The following is an 18,442-nucleotide window of genomic DNA, read 5'->3' as shown; positions in this document are numbered from 1 at the left end:
ATAGGAGTGCTTTTGTTTGCATTCTTGTTTCAAAGTGTTTTTAATAAAAATGATATATTGAGATGTATGCTCCAAAGAATTACCTACCAACTATTTGAAGTGCATTTTATTTTTCAAAAATTTAAAAATATTTACTTTTATTTAGAAAGTGATTTTTAAAAACATTACTAAACATATTTTAATGTCTATTTAAAAAGTGGTTTTCAAAACAATCATGAAAATCAGTTTTTAAAAGTAGTTTTTTTTTTGAATGAGAAATGCTATTCACTTATTTTTTAAAATGTTTTAAAAATAATATATATATATAATATATATATATATATATATATATACATATATAGTTTTATTTTTAAATATTATCTATATTATATAATTATTATTTTAATAATATAAAAAATAAGAATATTTTCTTAAAACATTATGTTTTTTTTAATTAATTATTTTTTTTAATCACTAAACGGTTTTTATATATATATTTTTTGTTTTGAACAACAGTAAATTATTTTAAATCTTCTTTTAAGAATAATTTCCGAGCAGGGGCCCGTGTTTTTTTAAAAACCGGTTTCAAAAGTGTTTTTGAACAGCACTGAAGGTAGATAATATGCCATTTTCTTTTGTTAGGACGGAGGAATTCGGTACGAGCAGATAGACAAAAATGGTCAAAGTAATCGAGATAAACGGCTCAGACGACAAGAGAAGGAATGTATGGCGAACTATAATCTATAAGCAACCTCACCATTCTTCGTGAAAACCCTCAAGCCTCGTCCTCTCGCTCTCTCCTGAGTTGTATTTATCGTTAATGGCGAAATAGGGTTTTAGAAAGAGAGCGAGGAATTGGTAGTTTGCGAGAGAGACTGCTCAAATGTATTCTCTAATAGCGAAACCCTCTTCCTTTGTGTCTCAATCTTCGTCTTCTTCCTCTCCGCCTCTTCTCGTATTGAATCGTTCTCAGCTGTACTCTTCAATCCGCTTCCCGAGGAAGAGGAAGAGCAGAGGAAGATTCGCTTTGAGAGCCCAGTCTTTCGAATCTCCTCCGAACAATTCTTCAAACGCCAACGATTCCAAACCCCCTAACGGCTCTTTTGTAAGTATCTGCGTGTTCCATTTTTTTTCCAGATTGTTTGATTTGTTTGTTGGGGTGGAATGATGGTAATGGGCAGTTTGTATGCAATGTTGTAAAAAGCTATGAGCTTTGTCATTTTCCAGCCGATGCAGGAGCAAAAGGTTCCTTGGGTCTTTCTATATTGACGCCCTTGGTTTGAGAATAGTCTCTTGGCTTTATTTTTGAATGCCCAAATTCTATATGACTAAGCCATGCATAACTTGGGATTTGTTGCTCAATTTAACTTGGAACCAGGGAACTGGAAATACTTTGTTTGGAAAGAATATATAATTGATTTGGAGGTCTAAATCCCCTTGTCTGAAATCAGCAGCCAAAAAGCAGGAGGGATATTCTATTGGAGTATGTAAAAAATGTGCAGCCAGAATTCATGGAATTGTTTGTGAAGAGAGCACCCCAACAGGTCTGCAACCTGCCTTCCTAATGCCAATTATCCCTTATACACTGCTGCATTGGATAAACTTAAATAACACCCAGATAAGCTATTACCTTTTTATGTCTAGAAATGATATATCTTTCATGGTTATTCCTCAGGTGGTTGATGCAATGCGCCAAACTGTAACAAATATGATTGGAACACTACCCCCACAATTTTTTGCGGTGACAGTAACGACGGTAAGTTTGCTACTATCTCATGAACATGGATTTCAGAGGAGTTATAAGTGATTAATGCCGGTTTGTTTTTGTGTTCATATTTTTTGTATTAATCTGATGTAATGGGTTTCCAACCTTCGTGTATGTTATAATTTGGATTCACTTGGTTTTCCTTTCAGGTTGCTGAAAATCTTGCCCAGCTCATGTACAGTGTTATGATGACTGGATATATGTTTAAGAATGCTCAATATAGGTTGGAACTGCAACAAAGTTTGGAGCAGGCTGCTCTTCCTGAAGTACAAGAGAAAAAAGTATGTTCTCTTTTTATTTTTTGGTTTCTTTTTGATGAATATTTTTTGACAAGAAAAGAGTTGTGCTGCTAGTGCTACCAATCTCGAAAGGGACACCCATGGGTCTGGAACCCTATACACCATCCTACTCCACACTGTCACCTCCCTCAAGGGGGGATGTCTTAGCATGTAACTAAGGTGGTCAGACAAATGAAAAGGTACACTCATGTCTTCATCCTACACTACCACTCTCAATATGGACACTTTATGAGTTCCCGAGTCTGCTCTTCACTCATATAGCCCCAGAATGAGGGAATCCTCTACTACAATAAACAACTAAAAAGGTAAAAATCCATACCTTTTACATATGGAATCAGGTAGGGTCTTTCTACCTGCATAATATGTGATTCTACAAACTTTGTACACTTTACGGTATTATGAGAGGTTTTTGTTATGGATCCCACCCCAAAAATGATATTTTGGGCATTACAATCGCCACTAATGGATTCAGAGTTCAATTGAAAAACTTTATTCATGGACGTGGGTGTCTTTATATTTTTACAAAAAAGATTCACCTAATCCATTAGATGCTATATGCCATCCTTTTTTATTTTTATTTTTTTTGTCCTCATTAGAACTTGAACATGGAACTTCCCACAAGCTCATCCCAACCCTTTACCACTTTAGTTAGGCCAAGGGCGTGACTTTATATCATCCAAGTAGGATGAGATGCATGCCTTGTGGATCTCATACTCGGCATATTTAGTGTTTAGTCTCGGTAGGTGAACATTTACATCATGTGCCTGGTATATAGATCATACAGTATTCAAGTGTTGGCATTCAATGGAATATCCTTGTTTTTCCTTTTCTTTATATGTTGAATGTTTTGTAATAAAGTATATACGAGGGAGCATTTACATAAGTTCCATACCCCTTGAATCGTAACACTTTGTTTTCCTAGAGCAGTGCATGTTTTCCATGCTTATATGTTGCCTGTATATATATCCATTTATGTGAGTTACTGCTCGAGCTTGTATTATGATCATGATTTAAATCTGTTAACAGCTCTCTCTACATTTATATATTGCTGAAGGCCTTGTGTTTTTCATGGTCATTTGCTTTAGAAAACCAATGGACTGTGATGCATTCATTTCATTTATTTGATGTGCTCCATAGTGTAAATCTCCAATTATCTGTTTTCAGAGAAGTGTCGAACAGGTTCCATCCTTGGTTTTATCTGATGTGGTACTTTGCTTGCTCCTGTGAGTGTTTCAGGATGATCAGGATTATGCACCAGGCACACAAAAGAATGTGTCAGGCGAAGTTATCCGATGGAATAATGTCTCTGGTCTTGAGAAAATAGATGCTGTGAAGTACATTGAGTTACTTGAAGCAGAAGTTGAAGAACTGAACCGTCAAGTTGGAAGAAAATCTGCTAATGGACAAAATGAATTGTTGGAATATCTCAAGTCTCTTGAGCCCCAAAATTTGAAAGTAGGGAAAACTGTCTAACCCTTTTTTCTCAAAAAATCCTGGATTGTGTTTATTGTTGAAGTGCAATTAGTGCATTACTGCTGAAGTTTCTGCTGGCCAATATGTGTGATAATTTTTTTTCCAAAAGCTTTCTTAGTATAGCAAAATGGTCATATCCAAATATTTCCATGAAGTGAGGAAAATCATTCTAGAATTCTAAACATGATTAAGGAGGTTTCTGTTTCTGGACGTGGGGTTATTATAGTTCAACACAGGTGCCCCTTTTCAGAAGTGTTCTTGCCACATGGTTTTCTCTGTACATGTTACTATAGTTTGTTTATACATTGGTGATTTTTCTTTCCATTAAGATATTAATCAGCATTAAGTTTTCATAGTGTGCATTTCAATAGTTAATTTTCTTGTCTAAAATTGTGAAGGATTTGACAAGTAGTGCTGGAGAGGATGTTGTGCTGGCGATGAACACATTCATAAAGCGCCTTTTGGCTGTTTCAGATCCTGGTCAAATGAAGGTTTGCTACTGTATTATGCTTTATTATTTTTACTCACCTTTTTGGATTCTCTACATTCATTTAAATCCCTGTTTTGACATAGTTCCCATGCCACTAGTCATCAATTTGCTAAAAAATTTGCAAAATTAGTTTCAGGAAAGGATAGTTATAAATGCACTTGGCTAGAGATTTACCGAACATTGCAATTTACTAACTCTCAACATCAATTAGAATGTTGTTGAATCTTTGTCTGGACGGTGTTGGTAGATTTGGCAATTGGCCTCTCTTAGTTGAATTAAATGGGAGTTGTTGTCACATCAAGAAAATGGAAGATGTTCAGCATTTTGAATCATGAATTTTTCCTCTACACTTGAGTGTTTGGTTTTTTCTGAAGAGGATTGTCATTCAATATCAGCTTGATATTTGACTGACATTTCTTCACTCTTGTACCTTCTTCTGCAGACAAGTGTAACAGAGACGAGTGCTCCAGAACTTGCCAAGCTACTTTATTGGTTAATGATGGTTGGCTACAGCATTCGCAACATTGAAGTTCGGTTTGATATGGAACGAGTACTCGGAACCCCTCCCAAACTTGCAGAGCTGCCACCTGGAGAGAATGTTTAACGACATGGTTTGGGACTTACTTCATTATGAGGATCCAATTTGACAGGCTGGTCCAGTTATTATATTGTACCTGAAAGCAAGTAGCTACAGGCTCAATGCACTGATGACCAATGGCTTGGGAAAACACAATTTTTCTGTTTGGTTAGAAAATGATCAGAGGAAATTATTCATCCAACGTTGAATCCTAATTATTAGGCATAAGTTAGTGTTCCACTTGTAATAGCTCAGTATGTCATCCTTTCAACAATCATTCAACAAGTGATTAATTCGCTACGCCATGAGTCTAAAATTTATGGATTTTGATAAAAAGAGACTTTGGGATGATAAAATATTATGTGATTTTCATAGCAAGTTCATTCCATGCAACCGAAAACTGTAATTGGACTTCCAAATGTACATTGTGTAATTGGTACTGGAATCCACTCCACCAAAAGGGGTTATTTTCTGAGAATTTTCCAGAAATACATTCTCATGCCCTACGGTATGAAAGATCTTGCTCTTCTATTTGACTCAACTTTCTGGGATTGTGTATAAATCTAAAAAAAATGGAGATCAGCTGGATTTTATTTATCAAGATGAAAATTGTAGAAGCTCTTCCACTTCCCACTTCCCACTATCCACTTGAAATTGTCATTTGTTGAAGGAGAAATTCCATGAATATGACAACAATGAAACGAGTTGGCCCCCTAAGAACAAAACCGATGGGAATTGATTCAGTTTGGAGTTGGGATTAGGAGCAGAAAATCCATCGCAACTTTATCAGGATGCTCTTTTTCTGGAACCATGACTATTCAAAAGTCTCCTGGCCCATAAACTTTCATTCGGTGTCCATGAAATTGGGGACCCAGATATGGCACACCATCTTAAATTTAAAAGTGCAATAGCAAGATTCTCGTCAGAACCTTTAAAAAACTGGAGGATCTGAGATTCTGCATCCTTGTCTTCAGAATGGATGAAATCCTCCAATTCTGTTCTCTTTTCCTCAAGAGTGCTATTGTCTTCAGAAATCATACGCATACTGAGAACCTGCAATGATTCCAGGGCCGTGCTGAAGAAACCACCGTCCACATAGGAAGAGAACACATAGTAGCAGGTTGATGGATCGGGCTGGATTTTCTCTTGGTGCATCTGCTCAGCAACAAGCTCAATCAAATCGATTCTTCCCTGAAACAATCATTTCACCAGTTGGTAATACTGAGATTGGTAAAATATTAAGTATCATAAACACAATTATCGGAGCATCTGTAACATGTTTTACTTTTGCAAACGTAAAACATAGTAAATCAAACTATGGGAGTGTTTGAACACTCCCATAGCTCATGTCCCTGTAATAATGTCTATTACTTTTAATATTGAAATTGATCCTATAAAACAAGCTTTTCTTCTCTTTTTCAGAGTAAAATTAACAGGGCTGTCTTACACTCAAAACTAGAAAACCATTATTTCAACAGGGTTTTTTGGGAGGCTGAAAACTCTTTTTTTTTTTTTTTTTTACCAAATTCGTAGTTAGGCTTTCTTCACACAACATTGTCAATCATTCAAACATGAAACTTGAAATAGGGCACTCAGAAAAGATTCTTACTCCCAGACCCTTCCAGACAAACGCTTTGAAATTATCTCTAGATAAACACAAACAATCGTATAGAAGTCATCCTTCTTTAAAGGTTCAGACCCATGTTCAAGTGTGTAAGCCATGTTAAGATATGGAATGTGTCTGGCACAAACATGAATCCCCTACAAATAAGTGTTATGCACTTAAACCCATCCCTAACCGAATAACAAAGGATAGGTACAAGTTCCATATATATATATATGGTAAACGCATCCCTCATTCCCATCCAACCCCTTGCCACCAGAGGCAGGCCCCAGGAACCTTTCTCCACTCTCACTACTTTCATTTAAATGTTATTTTACACCTAACATGTTTTTTTCCTGATTGGAATTAAGTTTATAGAAAAAAAAATTGGGAAAAAAATGTTGACAGACCACGTATTAGAGTTTCTTTACTAGAGAGATGATTTAGAATGGCAGATTAAAGAAATTAGATACTACATAGAAGCCAGATTAAATAAAAAAACCATTACCTTTAGACATGCTTTCTGAAGAATAGTGTTATATAACAGTACATCAGGTGGTATTTCTTCTAATCTTGCTTGATCTAGAAGATTCAATGCTTCATCAAAATCTTCATGCTCTAAAAGAATCTGACACACAATCCACTTAATAATAAGAAAACTGCCAATTCCAAAATCAATTTAAATGTCCTTTAAAATGTCAATTAAATATTGAGCAGTACCCCCCACTAGGAAACTGAATTATCAGGAACTTTACCTTAACAAAATCAAGATGCATTCATGCAACAGAAACACTAAACACTAGCATGTGCACTAGTCCATCCAATTATCATTTCTGTTGGATTTCTCATCCTCAAATAGAATAAAGTCAAATCAGTAGGTAATCATTTGCAAATATTACATTGATCTGTCAGTGGCTGAACTGACTCAGGGGCAAGTATCCTTCGAATGTAACTATAGAACATTTTAAATGAGAAAAAAAATAAAAAAAATGATGACATATTCTAATACAACCATGAGGATGGCCATGCTTTTCTTATGCTACAAATTCCTGGTCCATCAAAGGACAAGCCATTAACTTAACCGCACTGAAATGAAAGGCACAATATGGATGAGTAGAACCCTGAATAATGCATTTATCAGAAGTCAGGGATAGCCTGAGCTGATGACAATACAAGGAAAGGTGGCAGGAATGCTTAGTCAACAAAGTTTCAGAGTCCAATGATAAGGAGAAATTCAATTATACTTAAGGTGCTATGGAAATCCAGGGAAGTCACAAAAGAATGTGGGATTGAAACTACAAGAGACTATATGACCTTAGATAGAGGCAAAGCGGTTAAAAAGGTAACTGTACAGCAATCCCAAATAGTCAGGAGACCAAGTTCAGTTAAATAGAACCCTTTACATGGTGGGGCCTGATTTTTATTGAAATAGGCTTGGCATGAATTTTGACTAGAACCACTGATGATTGGTTTGGTTCATCTTTAATATTGGTAGGTGTACTTCATCAAATAACTACGTAATCATGCTGACATGGTATGCCTTCATTGGCCATTGCACTTGTATCGAAATACAGAATAAAGTGCACTACTGCAACTCACTAACCAAAACTTAAGAGAATGAGATGTATTTTACTGATTATGGAGAGAGATATTAAGGGGTCTATCGGTATTAGAACTAAAAATTATTATAAAAAATAACAGCTAAATTTTTTTTATAAGAGCCTTATTATTATCCCTGAAAGGGTGGTTTTATAAAAAACAAGGGCTGAAATTTCAGGCACACAAGGCAAGAAATGGAAACCAAGACTTCCCTTTGTTCATTGCCAGCCCAAGGTCCCAGTTCCCGAGTCAGCCTCTGCTTCAGTTTTGCATGTATGAGTGTGTTGGAATAAAACTGAATATTGAGGAATCCATATAAGTTGTTGATAGAATGATGGGATTTTCAGGTATGAAGTTGTAACTTTGATGTCTCTAAGACCACTACTATCAGTCTGTAGAAATAGAACAATTCCTCATGCCAGAGAAACATATATGACACATGGTTTGCACCAGTTTCAGGGAATGGAAACAAAATCAACACTGATTATGAGAGCCAAGAACAGTACCTTTATGAGAGCAGTGTAGGTTAATGTCCATGGAAGAAAACCATCACGCATCATCATAGAAACCAGAGCACAAGCTGATTTGTAACATTTTATAGTACTGCAACAATCTATCATTATATTATAAGTTGCAGCATCTCGCGGAAGACTGCGTGAAATCATATTTTTGAATATTTCTATTGCTATGTGACTCTGCATTCATGCAAAAACACTTTCAGTAGCCAAAAAATTGCTAAAAGACACTCACATCTAATGGGAAAGCTAAAATATTTGACAAAGTTGGTGAAGCACTTACTTCCTTGGCTTCAACAAGTGAATGTAACACCGTATTATAAATAGGTGTTCCAAGATAAGTGTTAGTACGGAAGAATTGGTTTTCTGCCACATGTAAGTATTGCATCAATTCTCTTATCATCCCCTCTGCTCCAAGGGCTTTCAGCTGAAGAGAATTAAAGGAGAATAAAGTCATAGGGAATGCCAGCAATAACACAATGAAACTCTATCTACAATAGAATCATCCTATAGGTCTATTGCAAATAATAAATGTGAACTACATGTGGTCACACTAGGTATATTCAAATAGGTTGAAGTGCAAAAAGAAAAAAAGAAAGAAGTTTGATCTCTGTATGATTACATTGTTGAAGCAATATTGTGAACATTTATAGCAAAAGAAAGTAAAAATAAATAGCAAACACAAAGAATAGGGGCATACCAAGTTCTTCATTGATAAATGACTGTGTTGAATGCCATTATTCATCATGTCCATTTCTATAGCCTTTATCCTTCTAGCGACATCAACCTGTGACAACATATTCCCCTCCTCATATGGTGCATTCACATTACCAAATAGGGAGAATAGCAGCTCATATGTTCCAACATTTGGCTGAAGCTTCAGTTGTTTCATCTTAGACAGTATTGGAACAGCACGTTCAGGTTGATCCTGAAAATTTATGCAACAAACTTTGCATTAAATAAGAGAATTCAACATTTTAAGAGAGGAGCCAACAATAACAGTTCACTTAAAGAAGAGAATTTAACATTTTAAGAGAGGTACAACAGAACATTTTTAGGAAATCAAATTGCAGAAAACCAGTCAGATATTAATCTTGGCTGTTCTTGTACTGCCGCTTCGAGTTAATTTCAATCTCCCTGTGGAACATAAATACTAATTGAGCCAAAAAAATAAGAGCTGCTCTCAAGATTTAAAAAATGGGGCATCAGTGGCAATTAACATATGCTAAACTAGCACCAAAAAACCACTGTTTTGTTAGCATAAAATATTTAAAGATAGCAAACAGTTACTAGCAAACGGTCAACTTCTTCATTGGCTGTTCAAATTTATTAGGAATGGAGGTTGAATACTGAGATGCGAGAAAATATGCTTTTCTGTTCAGGATGATATATAAGAATGGACTTAAAGATGATATTAAGCTTCAGTCTACAAAAATATAAACCCACCAGTGTGTCACATGCTGCAAGAAAAGCATTAAAGGGATGAACATATGAAATTCTGGAAATTTGATCCAGCAAAGACTCTGCTAAATCCAGCTGTAAAGCTTTGCTGGAACCTATTGAAAGAGCAGCAAGAGTTGAATCATATGGCTTCAAATTCCTCAGTTGCATTGTTTTTAACTGCAGAAACACGAAAAGAATAAAAGACACAGAATCTCATACTTCTCAGTCAAAATGAAAGTTGAGGAGGCAGTCTATTAAAATAAGGCCATGAGACAGTTTTTGCAGCAAGTGGGTAAAACAACTCCTGAATATGATTGTCTATTTCAACACTGGTACTACTTACCACTTCCATGCCATCACTGAAACCTCTGTCACTGACAATTGCTTTGATTAAGCCATCATATGTATGGCATGATGGTTCCAACCCAAGGTTTTGCATCTACATAGAAATGGGTCCCTTAATTTAGTACATAAAACAATAGCAACATATTGTAGCAAATAGAGTATAAACCATGTGCCTGCAGAAAAAGGGGGAAAAAGTATAAAGGAAGTGCACAAAAAAGAAAGCTACTGGAAGTTCAGTTCTGAGCCTAAACGTCATATTATTATTATTATTATTTGATAGGTAAAGAAAAATTTTATTAAAAGCCAAAGAGGCTAAAGAGTATATACTGAGTATACCAGGGAACAAAAGAACAAAAGACAATAAGGCAATAAGCCTGTCCCTTACTTGGTAGCTAACCAGTCTACAAAATCAATCAAAGAGAAAGTGTGTTCCTCTATATACACCCTAGCCCAATTCACAAAAGTGTACAAAAAAGTAGATTTAATTTCTTGGCCATTCCTCTCAACATCGTCGAAGGCCCTCCTATTCCTTTATTTCCAAATGGTCCACAACAAGCAGAGAGGGGAAGCTCTCCAAGATTTCTCCCTTTTCTTGCCCACAAAAGAACCATGCCATCCCAAGAGGTTCCTCCTAACAGAGGAGTGCATCACCCATTCCACCCCAAAAAGGGAGAAGATCAGAAGCCATAACATTATAGCCTTCTCACAAAACAAAAGAAGGTGATCTGTGGTTTCCTCTTCATTTTTGCATAGATAGCACCTGTTGGGGATGTTCCAACCACTTCTCTTCAGGCGATCAATGGTGAGTAGCCTGTTCCAAGCCATCTCCCAACCAAAGAAGCTAGCCCTAGTTGGAACCCAAGGTGTCCAGATAATTCTAGCCGGGAAAGGAGGTCTAGTGCCCCTTGAGAACGAGCCATAAAAAGACTTGACCGAGAAAGTCCCATTCTTGTTTTCTCTCCACCAAAGCAAGTCATCCACTCCTCTTCTAATGGTCAAAGGATGAAACTTGCTTAACAAGCTTTCTACTTCCCCCACCTCCCAATCATTTAGGTGTCTATTAAAACGTAGCCCCCAGCTGCCCCTAACTCCATCCTCCTCCCAAGCATCAGCAACCCAACCTTCTTTGTTAACTGCTAAATTAAACAAGTTTGGGAAAGCATCTTCCAGAGATTGATTTTCACACCATAAGTCCTTCCAAAATTTCACTCTAGTACCATCCCCTACGATGAAGCCGGAGTGAGTTCTAATGTTCCTCCAACCATTTCTGATGGCCTAAACGTCATATTATGCCCCATACATAGTTTTGAAAAGTGCTAGGTCCACTTTAATATGCACAAAAGTCTCCTCAAACTTAGGCATAAGACATAATGTAAGCATGCGCTTGAGCGAAGTGAGGCCCAACCTAGGGTGCATGTGAATTTTATGAAATATGATCCAAATTTCAATCCAAGCAACAGAAAATTCAAGATTTCAAGCATTTAAAAGAAGCATCCAACAAAAAAACTAATGTGATCATATAGAGTTTCAATGTACAGGAAGAAATTTCAAGAATGAGAGTGTTAAAAAAGAAAAGATACACGAGCACCCCTCTCCAACAAGGTGTACACCTTGGTAGGCAAAGCGCTATAGCTAAGGAGTGGTTGCACCTTGAGCCTAGGCACACTTAAAGTATGCCTTTAACAACCTTGGCCTGACACCTAATTTTGACTCGAGCCCACAGGAAAACATAATTTTCAATGATATGTTACCATAATCTGGGAATTTCACTTTGACTGAGCGCTGGCCCATCTTAATGAGGAAATTCCCAAACATGGTTTATAGTTTTTTCTGCTAGACTCTTAAGAATATGTCACAATAATATAAACAATCAAGACTTCACATAAAAAGGTTGTGCTACCTGGAGGATTAACTGTTCTGCCAGTCCACGGTTCTGAGTTTGTGCGCATGCATATATCACATCACTGAAAGACCACCTCAAAACCTTCATTACAGGCATGCCTTTATATTTTTCCAGCATATTTATGCCAAAACCCTTATCTTCTTTACTTCCCATATAAAAAATAGTTGAGTCCTCAACATTACTTGCATGAGAGTCTATTTTCTTACTATTATCAGAGACAGAAGGTAAAGAATGTTCATTCTCCTCCATACATCTCTTCAGACCCATATCACCATTCTTAGGTATAGGAATGTCCAATCTTGAAGAACATAACCTTCCTTCAGCACTTTTATTGATAAAGATGCTTCCCTTGAAAACCAAATCCACCATATGTTGCAAGGCTGCATAAGCCGATTCCAAATCGCTCAACCTTGTAAAGGACCAAATAAACTTCCGCAGAGAAATGATGCTCATACTATAGTATGTCATATATTCCTTCCAAATTTTATGGGCAGCAGACAGGTTTTGCTGCAAAACTGCAAGCTGAAAAAAAATTAGAATAATAATGATGTACACTAATTTCAGTTCCACCCCCCACAATTTGGCAAGATGAAACACAGGCAAAAAAAAATAAAAATCAGTTGCTTAATCAATTACAAAATTTTGACTGCGGTAAAAAAAAAAGAAAAAGTGTGGCACATTTACCAGTTTAAATATGATAGTTTGACAATATGCAAACAAAAAGAATGTGACAGAAAATTTTCTAAATACTTCAAAACTCATGAGAAACAATGCCAAAGTAACAGGTTCAGCATAAGAAAACAAATGAATAAATGCAATATGAGGATGCTTTACCTAAATGTAATGGGAACATTTAGAAATCCATTTTCTAAAGGTAATAGAAAGTAAGAAATATTTCCTAACCCTGAATTTCCCAGAGACTCCTATGATTAAGACTTTTTCCTCCCCACCTAATAGGTAAGCCATTTTTTCCCACTAGGACTTGAACCTAGAACCTCCCACAACCCCACCCTAATCACTTACTAGGCCTCAAGGGCCTATGATTAATGTAAGTGAATCTCAATTATGGATTAGTGCTTGGGTGGGACTAACTCTTTGTTAGGTTTTGGTTGTAGAAATTATAGTACCTAGGTTGTGAAGTTGAGTGAGTGAGTGAGTGTGTGTACCTAGCGTAAGAGTTGGTAGGGTATGTTTGTACTCATTTGTGTTGTAAAGGGTTTTGACTTGAACTTAGAAAGGAGATGAATAAGTGCCTAACAAAATTTTCAAAGAGTGAATCTCCCATAAACTTACTCCAACCCTTTACCACTTGAGCTAGGCTTCAAGGGTCTCCCAAACAATTCAATATATGCAAGCCACAAGCAAATGATATCAGCAATCTCCCAACATAGCAAATAAACCCTTATCCACAAGTATGAAATTCCAACCATAAAATGAACTAAAAGAGGATTGAGAGAAATGAGAAACAATGACACAAAGATATAATGTGGAAAATCTATGAAAAGAGATTAAAAAAAACTATGGGTCAATCAAAATCGCAACATCTACTATGAAGAGAATAAAGTGTACAAGATTTCACCTAACCTAAGACCTCCAATCCTTTCATGGATTGCTTGTCTAGTAGTTTAGGAAACTAAAGTTCTCATGTAAAACCCCTTTGGAAACACCTTAAACATGATCTTAGTCTCTTCTTAAGATCCATAAATGAGAGTAGGGATGGAGAACAACATTAAATCAACCCATTTTGATGAAAAACATAAATCCACTATAACAAGATTTAACTTAAATACTAATAAACTTTCACTAAAACAAGCATGCACAATTTGACAAAGAATTTGAAGCTCAAGGAGACACACCCCGCTCTTACTATTGTGATTCCCTAATTTTGGAAAGGAGTTTGAATAGCAAGAATTCAAACCCAATGCAATGGTTTAGATCAATTTAGAAAAAAAAATGAAATTTTATATATTGTGATCGAAACATGATTGGTCCAATATCAGATTGAGGTTTCTTGTTAGCTCCTTCTTGAAACCTGAAAAGAATCCATTGACCTGGACAACCATCCCTCGCTTTAAGTGAACCGGTTAAGGCGGATGAAAGAAGAAAGTTGGGGTAGTCGGTGCAGTATTTAGTCAACCTCCCTTTCTGAATCAATCTATTGCCTTAGAATCCTATGCCAGAATAGTAGTTGTTACCACTATGATATTTTATTATTATTATTTTCATTAAAAATATTAGAATACAAAAATCTTGGAGTAAGAGCAGCAAAGTATCATTTAGTAGTTCCCTTTCCTAGCTATCAATTTGAAAATAAAATTTCCATTCTTGGTAACAATTAATCCATTACCCTTAAGTGGGATTGATCAAACCTTAAGCCAATTGGCTTAGAGCAAAGGTTTTGATACCCCTTAAACTTCAAATCTTTTTTTTTTTTTTTTTTAATAAAAATATAACAAATTTAAACGTGGTTGATTAATTTTTGAACCATCCACCAGCTCAGATTACTTACCATTTCATCTAGCTATCTTCATCGCAACTATTTTTGAAGTGATAAAAGTCCAGGAGGGGGTTCGAAGCATCTGAGCTATGCGTATACAAGTGAAAATTTTGACTAGGAATTGCCAACACACTAAGACACTTACAATTAAGAATGATAACCAGAAGCCAAGCCTCCCTGTAAATTCTTCTAAGTTCCTCAACAACTTTGAAAGTGAGTTGCTCTCCTTAGACATTTGAAGAATATACTTTTTTCTTTTTTTTTTTTGATAGGTAAATTTTTTTGTTCCCACCGGGACTTGAACCTGAAACCCCCCACAAACCCTCCTCGTCCCTTTACAACTTGAGCCAGCCCTCAAGGGCACATTTGGAGAATATACTATATCAAAAGGCAGATTTTCAATCTTAAATATTGGCCAACCCTTCTAAAACTAGAGTATTGATATTTTACAAGTTTGATGTTGAGTAATGGCAGTGACATGGAAAAGCAATATCCAAAAGAAGATAATTCTTAAAAACCATCAGTAATGTGTGAAACAACAACAAATAATCAACTTGAAATGTATCATAAAAGTATCATAAACTAACTTCCTGATATTTGATTGCATATTCCAAGACAATATGAATGCCAACCATTTTGTAACACCATGTGTCTACAACACTTTCATAGTGATACCAATATGTATTGGTACATACGGTATCAGGTGACACCTAATTTCATGCTTCATATGAAATAAATTTGTGACAGTAAATGCGTGCGCAATATTATGTTTTAACCATATTTTAAAACATTATGTAAAACCATTACAACAGGATGGTTTTTAAGACAAAGCACTAAGACTCACTTAAAATACATTCACAATTGAAACAGTTTTTCATGATAAAATATCCTCCGTCATCAAGAAACAAAGTTGAAAACTCAACCAAAAGAAAAATGAACAGTCATGACGCGTTCGCAATTTTAATCATGATAACACTTTGTGGCTTCTAAACAGATCAGAACAATATAATACTAAGAATCTTTTCTTTACACACCTTGAGAAACTGTGAATACGTTACTTCATTCTTCCCCAGTACTTGGTGCTCCATCAGATCCAAGCATTGGTTGGCGTGAAGTAGACTCCTTATTTGAACACATCCTCTCAAGAAATTATTGTACACAGGCAGAATAGGATGGATATCATGATTTTCTCCAACAAAATTCAATAAATTAAACGCCTGAAAGTAAAGCAAGAAGGCATAAGTGTGATTGCATTCCAACAGCGTTAGACAAATAAAGATGCAGAGTAGCAATTAATAGCTAACTAGATATTATTCAATTAGAAAACCCATCCGAAACATTTTTTTTTCCTGCTCAACAGGAGATTGTATTCATAGCATCAACAAATAATTACTTCTCCCCAATAAGTTAATTGATCAACTTGTTGGGATATTCTCAGATAATCACAGTTTCCATGGATTTATCTTGTGATGTCAAAAAATAATGACATGAACCAGTCATTATCAGCCATACATAAACAGTAAATTGCACAGAAAATACAATAAAATATAGAATACATTTATACCTCCTCCAGGTAACCCCCTTTACAGAGAGCTTGAATGCTAAGCATGTAGCATCTATTGTTCACGTGAACCTCTTTTTCATCCATAATTCTCCAAATCTCCATGACAAACTGCACGAAAAAGGAAAATCCCCCATAACTGTCACAGCCAAGATGTATCCACTGACTGCATTGGGATCAGAGTTCAAATATTATCATGTATGCCAAGAAAGATGGAGGACGCCATCCTTTTTCCTTTTTCATAGGAAATACGACATTAAAGGAGGGAATATTTAGCACGAGAAAGAACGAGATGTCCTTCAAGCAAAAAATAAAAACTAATAAGAAATTATAAGAGGATGCCATCCTTGCACTCCTAATGCAGTAGCATGAATGGGCTAAATGTAATGGCAGCAAGGCATGGTTTTCCCCTAAATTTAATTCATTAAAAAAATCATTTTTATGCATATAAATAAAATCAAACTTGGTTGCTTCCTTGTACAGAACAGATCTGATTCAGAAGTCCAATTCTGAGGAATTGAAATTCTTGCTTTTACTATGATTCTATGAATTAGATTAAATGAATTTGGGTTCTACATAGTCAACTTTAAGTCCAAATCTACTGGCACATAAAGGATCAAACTGTTCATTCATAGTAGGAGCCTTCAATTCAAATTCCAAGGCTCAAATTCCACATAGCCAATCTCACACTAACACAACCCCATCTAGCCTGCCAAATTGCCAATTGTAGCTAAACTTCATTATGCAGACCTAATTTGGTTAAACAATATAGCACATTGTACTGAAAGGCCAAACAAGGCCACTGTTGCCAGTTTATTACACATAATAAACTAGCCAGATACCCAATAATATCAATGCGTCTGTTATATTAGCTACACGTAGCAGAAAACAATGATCCAAAAATTGAATTCCTGGGATACCACAAAACAAACCAAAAATTCATTTTTCAGCTTACTAAGGGATCAGGTGATTTTGAGCAGTGTTCAAGAATATAAATAAAGTCATCAGCTCTTAAGGAGTAGTTTCCACGGCCAAGTTCTGAAAGCAAACTCGAAGCCCTGCTTCTCTCGTTTGAGCGAAGTGCATCAACAATTTGCACCTGCAAGAGCCTGGTAATTGATTTTCTTCCATACCCGAAGCAATCGTGATCTGCAAATGAAGATCCAACCCTCATTCAGGATTTCCAACAAATTACAGACAAAAGGGCACATAAAGAAATTTATATGTTCGAGAATCCCTTCATTGTGTCCTCTAGCTAAACATACGTTTAACAATACCTCTTGAGGTTGTAAAAGTCCGCAATGATTCCAATTTTCTCACGAGATTCTTCTGATCCTGTGAGGACATCAATTGTCAAAAAAGAAAATTTCAAAGTGTTGAATTCGGTTTGGCTCGGTGAAAACAAAATACAAAAGCTATAAATTAAGGAAAATAAAAATACGTATACAGATGACTTTGATAAGTAAAGTGAGTCAGAAATCGATCGCAAAGGAACCCTAGACCTGTGCAGATAAATCAAATATAGAGAACGGGTGTTAGTGCATGTTCAGATTAAGCCATTGTATGCTCACAGTCTATAAATTTGAGGATAGAAATTATGCTTACACATATCTATGCATGCTTTTGGGATTTCTCTTCTCAGAGCACTGTCAGTATAAATGAATCAGAGTTTCTTTTTTCCCTCTAAGATAATAACACATGTTGACGGAAAATAAAGTCAAGCATTTTTATCTTCTCGACTATCACCGGAAAACTTGTTTCGGCAGCAGGAAGAAACACAGCTGAAATTTTCTCGGGAAACTTGGGGTACGATAGAAACAAACGGAAATTTTCTTGGCGCCGCCCGAAATTTCATGAGGGGCTGGCTGAACCGAGCCCAAGAAAAGCCAGACTGAGCCTAAAGGTAGGCCCTAAAGCCCATGAAAAAAGATTAATCGGAGCCCAGCCCAATTGAAATTTGAATTTATACTAAATACTTTGCGTTATCGAAATTATTGAATTTAAAATTAAATACTATATTTAATTGAAAATTTTAATGATAGGAGACCAATTTTAGGAGTTCATACTCGATACCTTTCGTGTCCGATTCATACTTAAAAATTCGATCTCATGATTGAAAATTTAAACCCCTATTTAATTGAATTATTTAATAAAAACGTTACAATCAAAATTTATTTATTTCTCTATAAAAAAGTTCAATTGTCATTTTCAAGCTATTTTTAAAAACATAATTTATAAATCAAGGAAAAAAGTTATATAAAAATTTATTATTTTGATTTCTTTTTAAATCACTCGAAAACTCTTTTAGGCTCACCCATAATATGAATCTTCATAAATATTTTTTCAGAAATTGATAATTTTCTTTTATAATTTTATTAAAACCGTGATATCTC

General features: G+C 35.7%; 2 protein-coding genes across 10 annotated transcripts; one reads left to right on the top strand and one right to left on the bottom strand.

Moving 5' to 3' along the window:
- Nucleotides 1-716: 716 nt before the first annotated feature.
- Nucleotides 717-4,883, top strand: LOC117906307. Of its 2 annotated transcripts, none has more exons than XM_034819297.1 (7): nucleotides 717-1,084; nucleotides 1,434-1,523; nucleotides 1,655-1,735; nucleotides 1,894-2,025; nucleotides 3,280-3,498; nucleotides 3,915-4,007; nucleotides 4,449-4,883. In XM_034819297.1, exons 1-7 carry the CDS (start codon nucleotides 863-865, stop codon nucleotides 4,608-4,610), a joined length of 999 nt encoding a protein of 332 aa, XP_034675188.1. In that variant the 5' UTR covers nucleotides 717-862; the 3' UTR covers nucleotides 4,611-4,883. The 2 variants fall into 2 exon arrangements, with proteins under 2 accessions (XP_034675188.1, XP_034675187.1); XM_034819296.1 differs by having other exon boundaries at nucleotides 719-1,084; nucleotides 1,431-1,523.
- A 258-nt stretch (nucleotides 4,884-5,141) lies between these two features.
- Nucleotides 5,142-17,897, bottom strand: LOC117906305 (pentatricopeptide repeat-containing protein At1g76280). Of its 8 annotated transcripts, none has more exons than XM_034819286.1 (14): nucleotides 17,655-17,893; nucleotides 17,491-17,551; nucleotides 17,315-17,384; nucleotides 17,005-17,198; nucleotides 16,053-16,160; nucleotides 15,523-15,705; nucleotides 11,989-12,513; nucleotides 10,087-10,182; nucleotides 9,747-9,920; nucleotides 9,001-9,228; nucleotides 8,584-8,727; nucleotides 8,292-8,480; nucleotides 6,695-6,814; nucleotides 5,142-5,774 (listed from the first exon to the last, which is right to left on the bottom strand). In XM_034819286.1, exons 1-14 carry the CDS (start codon nucleotides 17,666-17,668, stop codon nucleotides 5,370-5,372), a joined length of 2,511 nt encoding a protein of 836 aa, XP_034675177.1. In that variant the 5' UTR covers nucleotides 17,669-17,893; the 3' UTR covers nucleotides 5,142-5,369. The 8 variants fall into 8 exon arrangements, with proteins under 8 accessions (XP_034675177.1, XP_034675179.1, XP_034675178.1 ...); XM_034819288.1 differs by having other exon boundaries at nucleotides 17,327-17,384; XM_034819287.1 differs by having other exon boundaries at nucleotides 17,497-17,551.
- Between the last annotated feature and the right edge of the window lie 545 nt (nucleotides 17,898-18,442).

Source organism: Vitis riparia, chromosome 18 (genome assembly GCF_004353265.1).
Source record: "Vitis riparia cultivar Riparia Gloire de Montpellier isolate 1030 chromosome 18, EGFV_Vit.rip_1.0, whole genome shotgun sequence".
NCBI lineage: Eukaryota > Viridiplantae > Streptophyta > Magnoliopsida > Vitales > Vitaceae > Vitis > Vitis riparia.
This window is presented reverse-complemented; position numbering and strand designations above follow the sequence as displayed.